Genomic DNA, 22,721 nt, shown 5'->3' with positions numbered 1-22,721 from the left:
GGCGAACGTGACTTGTTGATTTTTATTGTTGCTCTTGTCGTTGAAAGCATGTGGAACCCACGCCCCCAACTTTTGAACCTTTCCCATCGAGTGAAGGTGACACTATATGGTACTGTGGGAGCATTCTATGATCTCTGCCAATTCCCTCGTCGTTTTGCGTGGATTTTTGTGAATAAGGTGATCAAACTGAACGGAGCGTCCGGTTCGATGCATGTCTCTGAGGTCGAAATTGACTTTCTTAAACAATTTTGAGCCGTCCTAAAAGGCATCGCATCTTCACCATACACTTCACAAAACTCTCCACCACCTTCTGTGGCTTTGGCATCTTGATTAAGCTCAAGAAGCAGAAAGTGTTGAAAATGCTTTTCGTTTTGTCGACTTGACACTCCATTTGAAGGACCTGAAACAAACAAAATCTATATCGGCATAAAAGTCAAACACAATATTTTGTATACATCTCTATCGAATACCATAAAACACAATGCCAAAAAATTGTTTTTCACGCTAAATTTTCACTTAAAAACGCCACGAGTTACGGGCCAACCAAATATATTTCCAGGCAGTTGAATCCCTCTTTTCAGTGAATGTTTCTGCAAAATAATTTTTATGCATCTTTAGGAAATATTCGTCGGTTCGAAATAAAGGTTAACAAATGCCGCGAATGCTTAGGACTCTCCAGTCATTCGGTAACTTAAGAGATAGTCTGCATTGTATTCACGTAGTATGCAATTAATGTCGGAAGTATTGTCATTCAGCTAGCTAAAAGCAGGTTTGAGATCTTCAGAAGGCTTCGTATTTGCTCAATGGGATTAATATCAGGGGACTGGCGTGGAGTGTGTACAGTAGGTATTTGGAAGTGTCATACAACAGCCACAGTTTGAGAGTATGCCCGGTCTGCTTGCAGTCATTATCTTGCTTAAAGGTCCAGTCGTCAGTCGTTCCTATTTTTCTGCCCTGGCTGGTAGTTCTTGTTTAAGGATGTTCAGGTACATTCTGTGATCCATTACACCATCAATAACGTACAGCTTCCCCACACCGAGTGTACTCATGCAGCCCCACAGACATACAGAGCCACCTCTATGTTTGATAGGTGGAATCAGGGGCGATTTCTCCGAGCATGCTACGCTTGCTGCGCAAGCGCAATATTTTTCTAAAGCAGGCGAGTTAAAAAAATTACAATATGTACCGTATCTGTAATAGATCTGCATTATACAAATCGCATGTTGCATATATCTTGGCGAGTCCAGCGAGGCTTGCTCGTGTCTTAAGAGCTTCAGCGGAGCTGTCGACACAGCGAGAAATGTATGCGCGCGCAGATTTCTTCTCTCCAAGGCCGGTTGCAAGCTGTTACGTTTGTAATATGTAGTTGGAAGCTCTGGTCTGAGAGCTACAGAGCTAGTGTGTTGTGTCAGTAAGTAGTGTACTGTAAGTTCCTGATCATCTATTCTGAATGATTTGACGTGCTGCAATGGGTTCCGAACAGTGCATTATTGACAGCTTGTTATCAAATCCATTTTCTCGGAGGACTATCCAAGAGAAAACAGACATTATTAAGAATGGCAGGCCCTGTCCGGCGCTGCCAGATTTAAAGACACAGCACAGGGAGAAAAATAGAGAATATGTACGTTCGTTCTCTGTATCTCAATATAATAATACGCACTGGTTGACAGGGTCCAAGAAACTGAATAGACTGTTTTGCTGGCCGTGTTTACTAGTTTTTGCTGATAACGGTGTATGGTTTAAAAGTGGCTTTGACAATTTGAACACCCTGACACTGTCCATTACAAGACATGAGAAATCTGCAAACCATATGAAGTGTTTCTTGCAGTTAAATAGCTTTGGGCGTACAAGGATCGACCACCAGCTGGATGAACAGAAACGCATCAGTGACCAACTTCATAATGAAAAGGTAAAGAAAAATCGTGACATACTTAAACGACTGATCGATGCAGTGTGTTTTTTTTAGCAAAACAGGAACTACCATTTCGCGGACATGACGTGTCTGCAACTTCCGTAAACAGAGGGAATTACATCGAACTTCTACAAATTATAAGTGAATATGATCCTCTTCTAGCAGCTCATCTGAAAGACAACCATTTTTAGAGGGACGTCGTCTGCAATCCAAAATGATTTAATAGCAGAAATAAGTTCAGTAATTGTGAGAAGAATAAAGGAGGAGCTCAAACAAGCAACTTTTGTGGCAATAATGTTGGACGAAACGTCCGATATTATTAATAAGTCACAACTCTCTACTTTACTCCGTTTTGTAGATGAAAGTGGTGAAATTCAAGAGAGGTTTCTTGGTTTTGCTGACGTTAGTAAAGATCGCACTGCTGGAGCCCTCTTAAATCATGTTCGTGCTATTTTAAAAGAGTTCAGTTGTGAGGAAAAGATTGTGGCTCAAACATATGACGGTGCTGCTGTCTTAGCCGGTCATGTGAATGGGCTTAATAAACTACTTCAAGACCAGTATCCATATGCGACATTTGTGCATTGTTATAGCCACCTATTAAATTTAACACTACAACAGTCCGCTTCAAAAATCAAAGAATGCACAATTTTCTTCCAAACAATGTCAGGACTTGCTGCTTTTTTTTTTTCTTTCTTTCAAAGTCTACGAAGAGAACAGCTGCTCTTCGAGATTTTGTTCAGAAGAAGTTGCCAACAGTAGCACCAACGAGATGGAATTTTGCTTCACGTCTTATTAATACTGTGAAGGAATATTATGATACGCTGGTGAAATTCTTTCAACATGTACAGGATACTTCAGACGACTGGGATGAAGGCACTACGTTGAAAGCACAGGGATTTTTGTTCTTCTTACTTAAGTTCAACACTGGATTTCTGCTGGCAGTGTTCTCCAAGATTTTTTCATTCTCCGATACTGTGTTCAATATTTTACAAACAAAAAGTCGGGATATTCAGTACTGTGGCAAGAAGGCTGAGAAGCTCTTTTTAAATATCCACTCTATGAGAGATGCTTTTTTTTTTTGCTAGGGGCTTTACGTCGCACCGACACAGATAGGTCTTATGGCGACGATAGGATAGGAAAGGCTTAGGAGTTGGAAGGAAGCGGCCGTGGCCTTAATTAAGGTACAGCCCCAGCATTTGCCTGGTGTGAAAATGCGAAACCACGGAAATCATTTTCAGGGCTGCCGATAGTGGGATTCGAACCTACTATCTCCCGGATGCAAGCTCACAGCCGCGCGCCTCTACGCGCACGGCCAACTCGCCCGGTCTATGAGAGATGAAGACTTTGATAGTTTGTATGGACATGATACTGAAATTGATGTTTATGGAGGACAGCCGTGCTCTAAAAATTAAAGAATTAGTGATCAACCAGAAAAATCAAAATACAAACGTCTATTCAATGAAATTATTGACAATGTACTTGTCCAAATAGGAGATAGTTTTAAATGCATAAAGAAATTTGTGTTCTTTTCGCTGTTGGATTGTGATTTGTTTGAGAAGCACAGAAATAGGTTTCCAGACAGTGATGTTACTACCCTAGAAAAAACCTATGGGTCATTTTTCGACATTGTTCGCTTAAATACCGAATTAAGTGTGATGTATTCATCTTCTGATTTTAAAGGGAAAAGTGTTTCAGACTTAATGCAGTTTATGCATACTAATAAATTGTACATGGGTATGCCAGAAATTTTCAAGCTCATCAAACTTGTAGCAACAATTCCTGCTACTATAACCTCTGCAGAACGTTCTTTTTCAACACTGAGACGCATTAATACATATTGCAGATCGACTCAAGGTCAGGAGAGACTATCATCATTTGCTACGTTGTCGATTGAAAAAGGATTACTTGCAAAAATTAGATTACAGTCCTCTTTCTATGATGAAGTTATTGATGGTTTTTTAAAGAGAAGCCGCAGAGTAGAGTTTGTTTTCAAGTAGGAAGATCTAATAAATAGTTGCAATTTTTCTGTGTACATAGTTTGACGTTTACTTGTTTAAATTATATAATCACTGGTTTGTCATGATTTGTTAATAATTATAAAATGTGTCTGATTGTTATTCTTTTGGCCATTCTTGAAGGTGTGACGTAACCAGTTTGAATGCATGTTCATGTAACCGATGATTAAAATGTTCATGTGATTTAGCGATTATTGGGTTTATACATTTTATTCATTCAGAACTATGCATGTCCCACCCCACCAACTTTCACGAATGGAAGAGCAAGCCTGACTTTCATGACCAGCATTCGCCCCTGGGTGGAATGATGTTCTGAGGCTGCAGTTCAGCGTTCGTTTTCCTCCAAATTTTCGGCTGTTCATCTAAACTAAACACGTTGAATTTACTCTGATCAGTCCATAGCACCTTTTTTTTTTTCAAATTTCGTCAGTATTATCTTAATATTTTAAAGGAAATTTCAGACTTGTTCTTCCTGCTCATTTAATTCACCCAGAACTTCTTCCAACCGTCTCGATGATGGTACCCTTCACGATCACAAACATGCCGCACAGTGCTCGCAGAAATTGTGACACCTGTGTTCTGTAATTCAGCTGCAAACATCGGAGCAATGAGACGGGGTTTTTCTTGATAGATCGGTGGATAACACTATTGTCGTACGGTGTGAAGATTTGCGGTCGTCCCGTTCTTGGCCTGTTTTGGACAGATATGTCCCTGGCGAATTTGCCTGTTACTTCGTAAACAGTTCAACAAGGTCTATTAACAATCCGGCTTATCTCTTTCAATGATTTTAATAATTTATTTAGCCTTATAATACTTTCATCCTGTGATGTCTCCTTACCTTTGCAGCCTATGTTTCCTTGTTCCTGCTGTCAATTTTATTGCTGTCCATCTGCTGCAATATGTCACGCTACTACTTCTGAGGCTGGATATGGTTGAGTTATGGCATAACACTCATTTGTTTTCCCTCTTTCATTATGTGCCCGAATATTGTTGCAGACCCTTCATATGCTATTCATACCACTTTCTTATTCTCAGTACATTTATATGCACCTTCTCCAATTGGTGTTTAGTATAAGAGACATGAAAGGGACTTCCTCTTACATCGAAAATGCAAAAGTGTCCGACTACTTTTGATTCTCACTATATTTGCACAGTGATAAGTTATGCGTTCTTCGAGAGTAATACGCCTACACATCTGGTTGTCATGTTTTATCAACAACGCTATCCTGCTAAAACGACCTGGTCGTCTACATAGCATTCTTCTGCAATACGACAACGCCCGCCCTTACATCGCCAGTATGACCAAATGTTTTATCAATATGACTTGTTATTCATTTTTGCTCACGATGAAATTTAAAAGGGTGCTTTGATAATTTTGTGAACTCTGATGACCACGTTATGAAGTATAACTCCTGCCTGCTATAGATCCTCTTGCTACTTTTTTCTGCTTAATATGGAATATATAAAAAGTGCACACAATAGTGTTGCCTCCTTTCTGCTCCTTTTGCCTCCATGTGAACTAGACGTGGATCTCTCAACGATATCACCCCCTGTGGGTACGGGTGGTAGAATAACACCCACGGTATCCCCTGACTGTCGTAAGAGGCGACTAAAAGGGGCCCCAGGGGCTCTGAACTTTGTAACGTGGTTTAGCGACCACGGGGCTCTTAGCTGAGTCCTGGTATTACTTCCACTTACTTGTGCCAGACTCCTCACTTTCATTTATCCTATCCCACCTCCCTTGGCCAACACTTGTTCTTTTCCGACCCCAACGCTATTAGGTTTTCGAGGGCTAGGGAGTCTTTCATTTTCACGCCCTTCGTGGCCCTTGTATTTCTTTCGCCGATGCCTTCATTTTTCGAAGTGTCGGATCCCTTCCAGTTTTTCTCTCTGATTACTGTTATATAGAGGATGGTTGCCTAGTTGTACTTTCTCTTAAAACAATAATCACCACCACCACCTCTCAACGATATCGGCAGCATTATTCATATGAAAGGCTTTCAGCAAGGAGACAGTTCCAGTTTAACGAAATGTTGGCAAATTAAAAAATAAGGTCTAAAATTTTCCTTGTCAACTTGGAGTTAAACGTTTTTGTTCACGAGTTTTCCATGTATTAACACATTATGCAGCACTATTAACAGGTAGAAGTATGATTTTAATGCAGAAGAATTTAATTTTATAATTCGGAGTCGGCTTTATTTTGCAGTATCATGTGGATATTTTATTTTCATAGGCACACACATGCACAGAAATGGTGTCCCGACGTAAACAATTAACACTGCCCCACTCCAGTAGTGAAAAGGAGGGAAGGGAGTGAAGGGTTAGTGTTGAAGGCCACGCCAGTGCCGAAAGGGAGGAGAAGGGAGTGAACAGGTAGCGCCGAAGGCACAGTGTGTGTATTGCTATACGTATACATCCACCACTGTGCCTATTTCAGTCACGATAGTCTTGTAGCGGGCTGTCTACCTGCAGCAATGCATTAAGCGAGGAGGTGGAGGGACGCCATGCTTTGTTTATATCCAGACACCATTTCTGTGCATGCGTGTACATAGTGATACAAAAAGTCATCAAATTAGAGTGTACATGGCTTATACTACGAAATACTGACATACGAACTGCAGTGCACCACATCTGAGAATGTAGAATACAGTAGAACACAACAGCACATCCTTTCTGTAACCTTGACATCAACATGAGTACTGTTCGCGTCCTTCAGTTTCGCTGTACAGGTCTAGAGCTCTATTTGTCCAGAAACAGAAAAAAAAAAACTGATGTTCGGTTTAGAGCATGAGGGAGTCAAATTCTTCTGTGGGGTAGCAGGAGAAAAACGCCAATTTTTGATACAATATGAAGAATATGGGGCATATAAATTTAAAAAGTATACAAAACGGAGTGGTTTTTTTTTTTTTTTTGCAGATCCTTTATGTGCCACTCGTACCACTTTCCTATTCTCCCGTGGACAGGGTTTTCCATTAACAGCTAATATTGTAGGCCACATGTGAACTAGATGTTACTTGGAGCTTTCAATTATATCGACAACAATGTGTGTTCCCGACCTCGAACTGGGGTGGGTTCTTTCACAGCTGAACTCTGCCACCAGCCTGTGCTAAGACGTAGCCATTGTAGCATGGTCCGCTCGTTTCACCGCTCCGCTAGTGGCACTCCACTGTGAGTAGTGACCTGAGTTATATGTGTCAGCTCCTCTCTTTCTGTATATCCCCCTGTGGGTGGGGGCGGTAGAATGCATCCATGGTATCCCTTCCCTGTCACAAGAGGTGACTAAAAGGGGCCCTAGGGTGTGGGTTGGCGACCACGAGGCCCTTAGCTGAGTCCTTTCATTGCTTCAACTTACTTGTGCCAGGCTCCTCACTTTCATCTATCCTATCCGACCCTCCTTGGTCAACTCTTGTTCTTTTCCGACCGCGACGGTACTGGAGTATTCGAGGTCTAGAGAGTCTTCCATTTTCACGTCCTTCGTGGCCCTTGTCTTCTTTTGGCCGATATCTTCATTTTTGGAAGTGTCTGATCCCTTCCATTTTCCCCTCTGATTTGTCAAAAGAGGATGGTTGCCTAGTTCTACTTCCTCTTAAAACAATAAAGAACACCACCACCATCACTCTTTCTGCATGTCGTAAAAGGCGACTAAAATGGCTGAGGTATTAGACTGGAGTCTAACGACCTTCATTACCTTTCATTTTATTTTGCCGATACTCTCATTCCTGGAAGGGTTGGACATCCTTAGACTAAAGAAAGGATGTAGGTACTTCTCCTTCACCCTCCTATGGGTGGCGGTGGTAGATAACACCCACGATACCCCTTGCCTGTCGTTAGAGGTGAGTGGAAAGGGCCCCAGAACTCTTAACCCCCTGTGGGTGGGGGCGGTAGAATAACTCCCACGGTATCCCCTGCCTGTCGTAAGAGGCGACTCAAAGGGGCCTCAGGGGCTCTGAACTTAGGAGCGTGGTTGGTGACCACTTGACCCTTAACTGAGTCCTGGCATTGCTTCAACTTACTTGTGTCAGACTCCGAACTTTCAACTATCCTATCCGACCTCCCTTGGTCAACTCTTGTTCTTTTCAGAACCCCGACGGTATTACGTATGGAGGCCTAAGTGAGTCTTTCATTGTCACGCCCTTCGTGGCCCTTGTCTTCCTTTGGCCGAAACCTTCATTTCTCGAAGTGTCGGACCCCTTCCATTTCTTCTCTATGATTAGTGTTATATAGAGGATGGTTGCCTAGTCGTCCTTCTTCTCAAAACAATAATCATCACCACCACCACCACGATCGTGAGAGGAGGAGATGAAATTTTAAGGATAGATACTTCGGTTTTGATTCATTCGACTACTGAGAGTCACAGTGAGAAAATGTCGTAGTTTGTTGATTTTTAACCAGGAGAGTATTTTATGATAATGTCAGGTCAGAAAAGATCGTGGACTCAGCAAAAGATATGGAGTAGGAAAAATCAAATAGAGGACTCCAGTAAAGTTGGGTGGAACCAGTATCAAGCTCTGTGGTCTTCATCCGCTTCTGGTGGCTATACTTAAACATGAGTGTCCCAAGGTGTAAATGTGTTGTGAAATTGAAGGAGCTGGTAAGGTACAGAGTGTTTGACTGATTTTGAGGAATTTCCCACTTGTACTGGATGTTTCTCAGAAATGTATGTGACTGGTATTCAATGTTGTGATGTATGTTGCTCTCTGTGTTCAGAGGTGCTCATTGAGATCGACTGCGTGGGTATCTGCGGTTCGGATATACACATGGTGGCCCATGGACCTACTGGAGACTGTCCACCGGTCATCCTCGGTCACGAGGCCAGCGGCACAGTCGCCTGTGTCGGGAGATGTGTCACCAAGCTCAAGAGAGGTAAGAGTTTCCCTATCTTATTAATTCGACGCTTTATTTTCACACATTTCTTTACATTTGGGCACTTATTCTTCTCTAAGCCTGGAGCTCCCTGTAAATTTCCTTTCTCACGAAGCAGATACATTTTCCCCGGTAAATTGTTACGTCATTTCGGTCTGTACAATGGCAGGCACACTCTTATGACCACAGAAAACTAATAACCAGTACCGTAACTCTCTTTAAATACTACATAAATTGAACATTAAATTCAAGACTATTTCCTTTTCCCATCAACATCACCATAAAATGTTCTGCTCTACGGCAGGTCCATTCGTGGAAGTGACCTCCATCTCTTTCTGTATTTACCTCTCTATATACCTCCTTTCCTCTTCTAATGTTGTTTAATAGCTGGTATCTCCTCCTCCCCCTTCCACGTTTCCATCTTACCATATTCATATCGGTGAAAGAATAATTTGTAAGCTACGAAAAAAAGATTAGAAACATGAAATTCGAGGTATAACACTCATCCCTAAAGATACTTGACATTTTTGGATTGTACCAATATAAATGGTCCGTTATTGGACATTATAAATTTTCCAGCTAACTCATTCCTGGTTGCCAGCGTTTCGCCCCCGTGTGCTAGGCTGGGCTCATCAGTTGGTACCTAGCACACCTACCAAGACGCATGGCTAGTGCATACCGTGGAGTTTTTTTAATTTTTATTTTTACGGGGGCCCCCCCCCCCGTAGCCCGCTCCCCCGCCGTGACCATCGACTCAATCTACATGGCCTCCGACATGCTATTAATTTCTAGGTAGAAAAGAGATAGCTGGGTAGAGTGGGAAGTGATACAAGGAGTATCTGCCTGTTTCCATGTCAGACACGTTACCAGGAGAGATTGTGTTAGGTATATGGTGTTGAGGTATGGTATTGAAGGGTCAGGGAAAAGCCACATAGGCAGAAAGAAGAAAGAGCCTACATGTAAAACCTGACTTCTTTTGATAGCACATGCAAGGATGTGGGCTGGAGATAGACCAGAGGTTGTGTTAGTTTGGATTATGTGTCGTGCAAACATAACCATTTCCTTGCCAATTTTCTGTTATTGAGGGGATCAGTCCTTCTTGTCACTGCCTGGTGCGGCTCGGGTCTGGTAGCGTCTGGGCTCTGGGCCACAGGTTCGTCCCATTGCCCAGCCGCCAGCAGTCCCTGGTGCCAAGTCTCCTTTTGGAGAGGGGGGAATTAAAGCCAAGCCTTACGTAATGCAAGGGGCTATCTTCTTCCGCCTGTCGATGTCCCTCTATGCGGTGTTATTGGAACACACTTGTCTCTGCAACAATTTGTACATATATACATTTAAAATTTAAAACTTTAGAGTGCGGGCCGCTCTCTTCCGCTCTCGTGTCCTGTGAAACAAGTACATCGTAAATTAAATGATATTATCAGGGATGGGTTATCTGTCCACTCCCTTGTCGCTGGCAGGGGGCGGGGGTGGATTGGGTCGTCCCTTATTAAGGCTGAGTTGCCTTCGTCTTGATGTATTTCTTATCTCAATCCTCCCTCGTTTGATTACCGGTGGTGGCTAGGTCTGTAACATAACATAACAAAAACATAACATAGCATAATAATATTAGTATAGCTTAATCTAGGATATAGGTGATCAGGTATGTACATATATACAGGTGTTGCAGTGTGGTGTGTGGGCGTAATGTTAAGTGGAGCGGTGTAGTGGGTAGGTATCAGCTTAGGAGCGAGGGCGGCTTTGGCCCCCCGGCCTCCCAACCCTGTGGCTGAACAGAATGTGTTTCGGCGTGGGGTATTTTGTGTATAGGTCGACGTCATAGCGTCCGATTCCACTGACAAGTGGGTTGACCTTACTACCCCATGACTTCTTGTACATTCGGAGTGTTTGCTTTCGAATGTGTTGCCTTATCGAGCTGACTTTCGCAATAGAGCGTAGTTGGCGTATTGGCGTGTCGTACGGGCGTCTAGCCGCTGCTCGAATGCATTTGTTTTGTATTAGCTCCAGCTTATCCAGATTTGTCTTAGCAGTGTAGCCCCAGGCGGGGGCTGCGTACGTTATTATTGGCCTAATTAGGGCCTTGTACATGTTGATTGCTACTCTCTTGTTAATACTGGATCTTTTGTTCAGTATGGGATAGAGCTGTGACAGTCGTGCGTGTGTTTTCCGCTGGATCTCTTTATGTGATATAGCATGGTTAGTTTTCTATCTAGGACTACTCCTAGATATTTGACCTTGTCGTGCCATGCTATATCTCGATTGAATAGTTTGAGCGGTTTTATATTGGCTGGCCTGTGTGTTCGTCTGTTCTTCCTAGTGAACATTACAGCTTGGCATTTGTCTACATTGACCTTGATACGCCATTTGGTTAGCCAGGGCTCGAGGGTTCGCAGTGCTACTTGTAGTCTCTTTCGGGTGCATGCTAGTTGAAAGTGTTGTACTGTGATAGCAGTGTCATCCGCGTAGAGGTGCGTGGTAGTGAGTTCCGCTGTCGGCATGTCATTCGTAAATAGAATGAACAGGATTGGTCCTATTAGTGACCCTTGGGCTACGCCCGTCCTGATCGGTCGCGTGCTTGACAGTGTGTTATGAACGTCTACTTGGAACTCTCGGCCTTCCAGGTATGATTTAATTAATCTTATGTACCCTGGGTGGAATTCGAGGTCTATTAATTTCGCTAATAGGCCTTCGTGCCAAACTTTATCGAATGCCTTCTGGATATCAAGGAATACCGTGCCTGTGTCCCTCCGCTTGTTTAGTCCGATGGTCGCTTGTTCTAGGACCCGGGTAAGCAGTTGCGGGGCGGAGTGGCCGTTCCTGAAACCGAATTGTTCGTTTCGAATGATTCCTCTTTCCTTGATATGTGCTATTAGCCTTTTCAGCAGTATTTTCTCGAATACTTTGCTGAGGGCGTCCAGGAGACTGATGGGCCTGTAGTTATTAGGGTTAGATTTGTCCTTGCCTGGTTTGCCAAATACAAGGATTCTCGCCCTTTTCCATTGTTCTGGATAATATTGCAATTGGAACATTGCGTTGTATATTTTAGTGAGTAGTGCGAGGACTTTCGGAGTTAGCTTTTTTAATATTATGTTCTGTATCTCGTCTGGGCCGGGTGCCTTCTTCGGGTTAAGGTGGTCTATTATCCACTTAATTTCGTGGATATTAGTCTTCTTAACCTCGGGCTTAGGTGCGTTTGCTAGGAATTCCGCTACCTTGGCCTCTGTTTGCCTAATGAAGGCGGGGTCTGACGGTTCGTCATTGGGCGAAAAGGCCTCTTCCAGTGAGTCGGCTATCACCTCGGCTTTATCTTGGTTTTCGTATACTGGTCCGTTAGGTCCCTTAATTGTTGGGATCACGTGTGGTTCTCGCGTGAAATATCTCGCTAAGTTCCACACCGGTCTGGTATTAGTGTCAAACGTACTCAGTTTGTTATTCCAGATCTGAGACCTATACTCCACTATTCCGGTTTCGATTTCGACCCTGAGTTCATTTTTGCGTATCCGGTCTTCATCGCGGTGGTATCGGGCCCAGTTGCGCTTGTGTCTGTTGCGCTGTCGTATTAGATCTTTAATGTGGGCCGGTAATTCAATGTTAGTGTTTTGTCTAGGTTTGTGTACCGGGATACTCGCAGTTGTGGCTGCCTGGATCGCATTTATGAGTGTTTTTAGGGATTCATCCGTTTGGGCTGGGTTTACTATTTGTATGTCCTCAGTCCCCTGTAGGAGTGTATCGAGTTTTCTTTCAAATTTACCCCATTTGGCTGCTTTATAGTTGAGTCGGCGCTTGGGGTTATTCTCATATTCCTCCGGGTTCGCTTCCAGTGTAAATATTACTGGTTGATGCCTCGACCCTAGGTCGTTAATGACCTTTATGATGTGTCTTTGAGGAATATTTCGCAGTAGGGCTATGTCTAGAATATCATCGACCTGTTCGTTTGGCGCTAGGAACGTGGGTTCGCTGGGGGCTGTTACCACATAGTCCTGGGATAGCATGTGGTTATACAGCCTTGTGCCGTCTGAGTTAGGTTTCAGGCATCCCCAGCTGGCGTGTTTCGAGTTTAGGTCTCCTCCTAGTATCGTGTTTCGATTTAGCCTTAATACCGATTCTATGTCTTGTGTGTTTAGATGTTTAGGTCTGGAGTATGCCGATATGACATTAACGAGTGTTCCTCGCACTGGCATGGCAATTCCGCATGCCTCTAGCTCGACCAGTTCTGGTAAGTCAATTTCCATATGTTTAATGTCCTTCCTTACCAGAACTACCACTCCTCCGACTTTGTTTGCCTTGTCGCTACGGTGTATTTTATAGCCTCTTATGGTGAACTTCTTCCCCGGTGGGAGGAAGGTTTCAGTTAGGAGGGCTACGTGTATGGTGTTCGCGGCTAGGAATGCTTCGAGTTCATATTTCCTAGACCTGACGCCCTGGCAGTTCCATATTAGAACTCGAAGCTCCTGCGTGTTATTATTATTATTATTATTATTATTATTATTATTATTATTATTATTATTATTATTATTATTATTATCTTCGTTGGGTTCTTCAGCCATCCGGGGTTAGGAGTTCGGAGATTGCATTAGCCAGGTCCCTTAGCCAGGGGTAGGGGAGCATGTTGGCCATCATAACACCAGTGGTTATGGCTACCGAGAGGTTCAGGTTCGGAAAGAAGGTTTTCAGGATTTCTTCTATCCTTTCCCTGAACGCCTTCACTGCCATGTTTCCCGCTGGCTGTTGTGCCTGTAACTGTGTAGTTGGTGAGTTTGGTGTGGTGAGAGGGGGGTGGTGGTGCGGATGCCGGCTGGCTATCGGCAGGTTCTCTGCGGGGGGTGGAGCTGGCTTGGGGCGGGCCCTCTAGCAGCTCGGGAGGTGCTGGCGTGGACTTAACCTGCCTTTGTTTATTTTCATGGGGCTGGGCCTTCCTGTTGTTGTTGTTGTTGTTGTTGTTGTTTGAGGTCTTAGTTCGGACGGAGGTGGAGGCTGGTTGGGCTGAGGGCCCGGGGTTGTGTTTACCTACCGTCCGTACGGGCTTGAAATTTAAGATGCCTCCGCCTGATGGGCGCTGGTTGTCTGAAGGACCTTGCTTTTGGCCCTTTGTGCCTGACGGGCCTGCGAGACCTGAAGGGTCCTTTTTGCCTGAGGGGCCTAGGTTCTTTTTGCGTGAAGCGCCTGAGCCTGAAGGGCCTGCTTGGGCTTTAGGGTTGCCACGCTTGTTACCCTTTGGTCCTTTGCCTTGATGGGCGGCTTCGTAGTCCTTGCGGCTAGGACAGTCTTTAAAATTGGCCGCGTGTTTTCCCCCGCAGTTAGCGCACTATACCGTGGAGGTCACTGCGTAGGTTAATTGTAGCCACCGGCAGTGCCAATGCACTATGAGAGACTTTGTCTCATTACCAAAAATTGATGCCTGCTTGGCCATCAGATGATATATATGTTGATTCCCATAGGGAATCTGAAATATTTGTTCTGAATGAGTAAATTTATAATACCAATATAAATGGCCTATCACACGGGGGCGAAACGCTGGCAACCAGGAATGAGTTAGCTGGAAAATTTATAATGTCCAATAAGGGACCATTTATATTGGTATTATAAGTTTACTCATTCGGAACAAATATTTCAGATTCCCTATGGGAATCAGCATATATATCATTTTTGGGTTGTACAGACCTGGCAAAGCTGGCGCTGACCCTGATGCGGAATTTTTTCATACGATAATCAGCTACATGGGGAATGAGACATCAAGTTGCCTATTATCTTTAGAGACGACCTTTACATCTAGAATTTCATGTTCTCATCTGTAACTTTTTCATAGCTTACACATTCTTCTTTCATCAGTATGAATACTCCCCCTCGTACTGTTCCTATCCCACCTCTACTAAAAATACTCTAGTTCCGTGATTTTCTCTTCGACAGTTACTTCTCAGTCATGATTCAACTCCTCTTAAAATATCTGGTATAAACTCTGTGTTATATGAAATTAGTTGATTCTCTTCCTTTCTTTACAGTATTTCTACAGTTCTACACTAACAACTTTATGTCATCCTTACTGAGCTTCCTCTTCCCTATTCTCTCATTAACGCTCCCTAGCCTACCCCGTTTCCCTGATTGTACCTCGCTATAACTCTTCTAAACGAATCCTCCTAACTTAAACGTACCATTGCGGTTCACGTGAAGTTTATCTGATCATAGATCCCTATCTCCTACAGACCCATTAGGATCTACAGATCTCACCCTCAGTTAGCACATACCAACTCAATATCTCATTTAAATCCTCATTCACCTTCCTGCACGGTATCCCACTGATTACAATCTCCGCTCCCTTAAACTTCTCTCCCACGCTGTCACAACCACATTCCACACATCCCCAACTACGTTAGTACCTATTCCTACTTGCTTTACGTTGTTGGTACAAACGTGGAAAATTAACGGCCTTTCTTTACCCTACTCCTTCCCGTCTACTTTCCTCTACATCTGCTTTAACCTCATTCCATTTAACACTCGACCCTACTTCCCTTTGCTCGACTTCCCTTTCTCCTAACAATAGAGACCCGATGACCAAAGACTCTACCCCTCCCCCCTCATTAGATCCTCTCATGTCCTGGCCTCCCTTATTTCCCTGACGTTAGGACCTACTTCCTGCTCCTTTCCCTCTCACGGCTCTGTTCCACCTCGCTCTTCTACTCTACTTTTCCCTTTCCTACCGTTCTCTTTGCTCTTTCCTCGTCCCTCCTCTGTAACACTTCCCTGTTTCTCACTTTCCCCCTGCTGTTCTGCCTGCTGTGATTCATACAGATTCCTCCTGAGCTCGACCCCTGATGAGAAACCTTACCCTCATTTTCCTTCTCCTTAAAACATACCCCACCTCTCTTTCACAACTTCTACCCTTCATTTCCTTGCCTCTTGCCTACATATCGTATGCTGTACTTTGACTGAGGGAGACCTATCTTCACTCTTGTAATACGTTAAAAACCTTATTTTATCCCTCAAAACTCGCTATCTCTTCCCTCAAACCCCTTATTGATCACTCACATCCACAGTCCCTACACCTGCCCCTCTCTCTCAGTCATTCTTTTACCTTCATAGAAATAGGAAATAATATGAAAATATCAACAGAACTAAAATGGCTTATTCTGTAAATATATTTCAGAGGAAAGAAATACTGTATTCTACCCAAGGATTTCACAATACACAAGCAGGATAGTGCGAGATAAAATAACTTCTTCTTAATCTGTTTACCCTCCAGGGTCGGTTTTCCCTCGGACTCAGCAAGGGATCCCACCCCTACCGCCTCAAGGGCAGTGTCCTGGAGCTTCAGACTCTGAGTCGGGGATACAACTGGGGAGGATGACCAGTAACTCGCCCAGGCGGCCTCACCTGCCATGCTGAACAGGGGCCTTGTGGGGGATGGGAAGATTGGAAGGGATAGACAAGGAAAAGGAAAGGAAGCGGCCGTGGCCTTAAGTTAGGTACCATTCCGGCATTTGCCTGTAGGAGAAGTGGGAAACCACGGAAAACCACTTCCAGGATGGCTGAGGTGGGAATCGAACCCACCTCTACTCAGTTGACCTCCCGAGGTTGAATGGATCCCGTTCCAGCCCTCGTACCACTTTTCAAATTTCATGGCAGAGCCGGGAATCGAACCCGGGCCTCCGGGGGTGGCAGCTAATTACGCTAACCACTACACTACAGAGGCGGATGATAAAATAACTACGGTAAATAATATATTATTAATAATAATAATAATAATAATAATAATATAACTGAAATTGAGCCTCCGTGGCTCAGACGACAGCGCGCCGGCCTGTCATCACCACTGGGTTCCGTGGTTCAAATCCCGGTCGCTCCACGTGAGATTTGTGCTGGACAAAGCGGAAGCGGGATAGAATTTTACCGGCCCCGTGGTGTAGGGGTAGCGTGCTTGCCTCTTACCCGGAGGCCCCAGGTTCGATTCCCGTCCAGGTCAGGAATTTTTACCTGGACCTGAGGGCTGGGTCGAGGTCCACTCAGCCTACGTGATTAGAGTTGAGGAGCTATCTGACGGTGAGATAGCGGCCCCGATCTAGAAAGCTAAGAATAACGGCCGAGAGGATTCGTCGTGCTGACCACACGCCACCTCGTAATCTGCAGGCCTTCGGGCTGAGCAGCGGTCGTTTGGTAGGCCAAGGCTCTTGAAGGGCTGTACTGCCACGGGGTTTGGTTTTTAACTGAAATTATAGAATATACTGCAGTTACACTGAATTGTTATTATTATTATTACTAGGCCTATTATTATTTTCACAAGTAAACATATATTAAAACGGCTGTTAATATAAAAAGGACTATACAAGTATTTCACATCCACGCAGCAAGTAAGATACTATCTAATAACATAACTACACTACAACTCTAAACACTTAACCTATCCTAATTATAACAGGTTAACTGTTTATTTTATCGTGTCAGAAACGTAACATATAACGTCAAAGATATTAAAAAATAAAATACATCCAGAAACTTGTATTACAAGCATATTATCATTTCTAGAAACAAGCTAATATTACATCACATGGGCCTACCCTACACAAATAAAACTGAAATGTAGTGTGACTAGTATCTAGCCAATTCATACGCTTCATTGGCGGCATCAATCAAGTTCTGAGGAGAACAAGTACAGTGTGCGCTCCCAGCGGGGCTGGCAGTCGACATGCACATGCATGCTCCGAACGGTGCATTCATAACCTCACTGCATAGCCACGAGGCGGTCAGTTACTCGATTTTGTGTGTCGTGGCAAGCCGTGAAGCTGTGAAGTGATACGTTTGTTGCAAGAGCACGTGTGACTGAATTCCAGTAGAATTAATTAAATTAGTTATATTATTACACCGTTGAAATGCCAGTGAAATTCACGCTTAAACAAAGAGTTTTATGTGTGACACAACCGAGTCATGTAGAGAGATGTGTAGGCGATTTCAGGAGAGATTTCCCGGGGTTCCAGCTAGGTGGAGAAACAGATGTCTCGTGAATAAATTAAGAACAGCGGAATCACTTAATGCTGTAATTCCTAAACCGAAACGGAAGGTTCTCTCGGAAGAAAACTCGACGACATTAACACATCATTCGTACGATCTACCACTAAATCTGTACGATGTGTTGCACAACAAGTCGTCTTCTCAAAATCTTCAGTACACAGGGCTACTAAAATATGGAAATTAAAACTTTACAGAATGACTATCGTCCACCAATTAGGACCCTGTGATGACGAAGCCAGAGTAAATTCTGTAATTGGACGTTGCAAAATATTGCTGACGGCACTGTTGACTACATTTAATAATTTTCTCAGATGAGGCATAGTTTCATTTGAGTGGTCATGTTTCTTCACAAAACAATAGGTATTGGAGCACAGGAAATCCGCGATTAATTAACGAAGTTCCTTTACATGACCAGCACATGGTGTGTTGTGACTGCAGAATTGATACTAGTCCCCATATTTTTCAATGATATCATAAATTCCGAGAGATACCGCACAAATATTCTCGCACCATTTTTTCAAATGTTGATAGATAATGAGATAAGAAATGGCTATTTCCAACAGGATTCTGCCATCGCTCAAACTGCACATGATTATTTGCAAGATATAGAGGCGGTTTTTTATGATAGGATAATATCGAAAGTGTTATGCACCCCCCCCCCCCCACCTTCGCTCACTCGATCTTACTGTGTGCGACTTTTATTTGTGGGAAACCCTAAAAATAAAGTTTACAAAAGTAATCCTCACACCATCGATGAACTTAACAAACAATATATAGTTGGGGACGAAACATGAAGGCCAGAGTTCCTGGAAGCGAGTTGGAAGCCAGCAGTCGATCACACTCTGCACCCTGCTGAGTTAACGAGTTCTCTGTGTTCCTTGTTTGGCGTGGAGAGGCTGCTAAACCACTTTCTTCCTCACTGTCTGTAGTATTCACCCTTTCTTTGTGTCGAGATTTGGCAACTCTGGCTACAGTAGAAGTAGTAAATCCTATAAGTCGCTAATAGACAGCGGGCTGCCGCTGGAAAGTAATGGTGTGAAACGAGGTCGTTATGATTTATCGCCAAGTATAACAACAGTAATTAGGACAATTACGCAACAGGAACTTATGCTCGGAACATGCATGTTGTCTCACGACCCCGCTGGGAGTGGACCGCACTGTAGCTGGGCACAAATCATGCTCTTCATCGCATAATGCGGAGTCGCAGGTTAATTCCTTGAACTTTCTCGTGTTGCTCTTTGATATGCCAGTTCCAGTGCGCAGCCAGTTCAGTGCCTTCCATGTTGACCAACTTTCCTCATGACCTGAAGCTTTCAAAAGGTACCATCTATTCTGTGAGGTAGCTGCATCTGGAACGCCATGAATTTACTCGAAATTTTGAAGGTGGCTCATTGAGGCTTTCTGTTGAAGAAAGTTAACTGGATAGAAATCCGCTTAGAGCTAAATTCTAAGAGAGATCATCCCCCCTCTCTCCCACTATACAAGGATTACACAAACTAAAGCAAGCAAGATGGTATCTAATAAAATGACTACACTGCAGAGAATTCTGCACTTAGGCGTATCCTAATTTTTAACAATTAGCTTTACGACGTTCCGGCGCAGATAGGCCTTATGGCGACGATGGGTTAGGAAAGGGTTAGGAGTGGGTAGGAAGTGACCGTGGCCCTAATTAAGGTACACCCCCAACATTTGCCTGAACTTGGGCAACCGCGGAAAACCATATTTAGGACTGCCGACAATGGGATTCAAATCCACTATCTCCCGAATACAGGCCTAAACAGATTAACTAAAACAATAGAACTGGATTTAAAATTAAATTATACTTAGACAGATATTTTCTATTACGCGCTAACAGAAATTAAAAAACTGCCCTTGATTACTCAAATATCGACATTCGTATAAGGGAACACGTCTAGAACAGTGACTCAATAACGTTAGACGTAATCTTCACATTACACCATCTTATGTACAACTTTACTACTTAAAACTTCGAGAACGTATACCCGCGATATTGAAAAATGCGTTTTCCCAAAAGCGTAAAAGTAGTTAGTGGGACGTAAAAACAATTAACATTAATAGAAAGATGCGCTCGGACAGTTCTTGGAGGGAGGTCCGTTTACTGCCAGCCTGGGTGGGGAACAGGGAGTAGGAGTATGGTTGCCATGGAAACGTGGGTGGACCCCTGTGGTTGCCGTGGAGATAAGCCTGCTGGCCGGCTCGTGTTGCTTGGAGTTGCCAAACCTCTCACTTCTTAGTTACGTACAACAGAACACAGCGGTCTGAACGAACGAACAAGCGAGCCAGAAGCGAAGGGAAGGAGAAAGAAATGCAGGAATGTGGCAATACCCTGCAATGCTCCTCCTTCCAGCACTATCTGTCTAACCGCTTCTTTTAATATTACGGGTACAGGCAGCTCTCAATTGTGCTACTTAGGCTACGCACAAGAAATTGTATACTAAGATTCCATGTTATCTCTATAAGCTATTAATGAACACCATTCATGACAGAAATAACCAGCACACCAAATCTACACTTCAGATTCCCGAACATCGTACTTTGAAACACAATAAATATTTTCTCTGCACAGCATCACGTCTTTTCTAATAGCCTGCTTCACAGATTTACTAAATCTGCCAACATCGCGTCTCTCGAAAAAAAAAATAAATAATAACTACCTGCTTCTTGGATGGATACAACAAAAGGCATTAATTAACGAAGAATTCCTTTAAATTCTCCTTCGTTTTTCTTTCTCCTGTAACAAATGTTCTATATTTTTCTTCAATGTAGGTGCTATATAAAGAGACTCATTAGCCTCAGCAGCAAATTGTAACAAATAAATTAAAATACAATTATTTATCTGATACAGTTATACCATGTTCGCTAAATCATCTCATTTTCCATAATCCACTGTTATTATTATTATTATTATTATTATTATTATTATTATGTCTTTTTATAAATATTAGTAATTTCTTTCCCTTGCAAATTAATTCCTTTCCTTTGGCAGCATTTAATTTAGTTAGATTAACTCCTTGTTAATCATTATAACAGCTCCTTATTGCAACCAAATTTATCAATTTCAATATTTGTACTAATTGTTTCAGTGTTTGTAATACTTGTGTGAATGTTTGTACTAATTGTTTTAGTGTTTGTAATACTTGAGGTTAACCACTGTGTATTTTTTTTGTAGTTTGTTATAATGTTTAACTTTGTTCTTCCGATTTCAACATTTATTTAATTTTCTCCTTCGTTTTTCTTTCTCCTGTAACAAATGTTCTATATTTTTCTTCAATGTAGGTACTATATAAAGAAGCTCATTAGCCTCAGCAGTAAATTCTAACCAATAAATTCAAATGCAATTCTTTATATGATACAGTTATACCGTGCGAGCCATAATAATGGAGATATTTAGGGTTTTCGACCTTTATTGCTAATTCCATCAACGGCGAGCATCGCTGTTGTGGAAATATTGTACAGTGTTAATGGTTATGAACAAACTGCGGATGGTGGTGGTTGTTCTAATTATTTATATAAGCTGAATAGGAAGACAATGAACATGGCTATCGAAATGGGAATAGAAATGTGAAGGAACTATCAGATAAAAGCTCCTAATATCCTAGTAACATCACTGAACGAGAAGGAAACAAAATTTGATGGCTACATTCTTCTAAGCCCAAAAACTTACAGAGTGAAACCTGTCTGAAAGGCCACCTCTATCACCTTTATTAAGAGACCAGCCCTATTAATAATTGATCATTAAAGGAACCGAGATAAAATCCCGTAGGTATAGTATATTTTGTACCTCTATTTAAAGACCACACAAGTGAAATTTGGAGGAGTATACAGTAACATGCATGAAAAAGACTTATGCCTTGCAAGTCCTTGCCAATTTCTTGAAGTGATAAGAGAGTCTTTCTACCACAGTCCACAGTTTTGCTGCAATTGATGACTTTGCTGCATCGATGACAAAATCTAACCTAAAGGCGGATTTGAAGAAATGAGCCGGAAAATACAGGAAGTAGACTGAAAGGAAATAAGAGAGTGGTGTGTGTTATCTGCAAGTGTAATGCATACTGAATGTATGGTATAGCACGAAAAGTTGAAGTAAGGCCCTGGAAGCCAAACGATATAAGCGCTAATTCCGTTAGCTGGTGTGATAGAGAGAGCAGGGCGAGTATGAGAGTAGAACGAACGCTCTGTTGTCATCTATCTCCCTTCACTATGAATAACTTAATTTTCAGCATTTGCCATTAGTTTGATAAACGGAGATAATATACTTCCGACAAAGACGTCAGTGGAAATCTCACAATCAGCGTACGAGAGCTGACAGCACTGGCTATTTAGGCTTGGTTCCCTCCAGCACACACCTCAGTGTTGTCAAATTGTGCGCAGTGACAGACAAATAATGGAGTTAGAACACCTCCGTGCTACCTTAACGGAAACGTCTCCTCTTAGAGCTAGGCGAGTATCAACCTGCGGTCACTATTCGGCAACATTGGGCAATCTTCACTTCGATTGGCTCGTGAGGGGACATTCCTCTGTACAGATTAGAAAACTATTGGTCTTGCATGACCAAGGACAGGAGGGAGATATTCGAAGTTCACATTTCTTCCGTGGTTTTACTTGTGAATATCACTGGTGTCTAAGGTCCCAGAATACTGTAGTTTAACGGGAGTGGAAGGGAATGCGCAATATTGGTTGAACTTCTCTTCCGAGCGCCATTAAAGTTTGGACAGTGACATGGGACTTAGCTTTGTGAAGGATTATGCAATTACCTTTATCACTCTATAAAAATCCACAGCCCGTTTCTAGTCATTGGACTGGGTCAGGAATGGAATGAATGAAACCCCATCTGGTGGCGAGGATAGGAAACGTGCCAGCTGCCGAAGCCTGCCGCACTCCTCTGGGGCAATGATTAATGACTGGTATACAGA

The 22,721-nt window shown here is 42.9% G+C and overlaps 1 protein-coding gene across 1 annotated transcript in view; it reads left to right on the top strand.

Moving 5' to 3' along the window:
* The window catches only part of LOC136863712 (sorbitol dehydrogenase), an 85,661-nt gene that overhangs the window by 7,023 nt on the left and 55,917 nt on the right, over positions 1-22,721 (top strand). The window contains exon 3 of the mRNA XM_067140073.2: positions 8,635-8,790. Coding sequence (XP_066996174.1) covers positions 8,635-8,790 — 156 coding nt within the window. The remainder of the gene's footprint in view (positions 1-8,634; positions 8,791-22,721) is intronic.

This window comes from Anabrus simplex, chromosome 1 (genome assembly GCF_040414725.1).
Source record: "Anabrus simplex isolate iqAnaSimp1 chromosome 1, ASM4041472v1, whole genome shotgun sequence".
In the NCBI taxonomy this organism is placed as follows: domain Eukaryota; kingdom Metazoa; phylum Arthropoda; class Insecta; order Orthoptera; family Tettigoniidae; genus Anabrus; species Anabrus simplex.
Note: the sequence above shows the minus strand (reverse complement) of the source record. Positions and strands in the feature narration are given on the sequence as shown.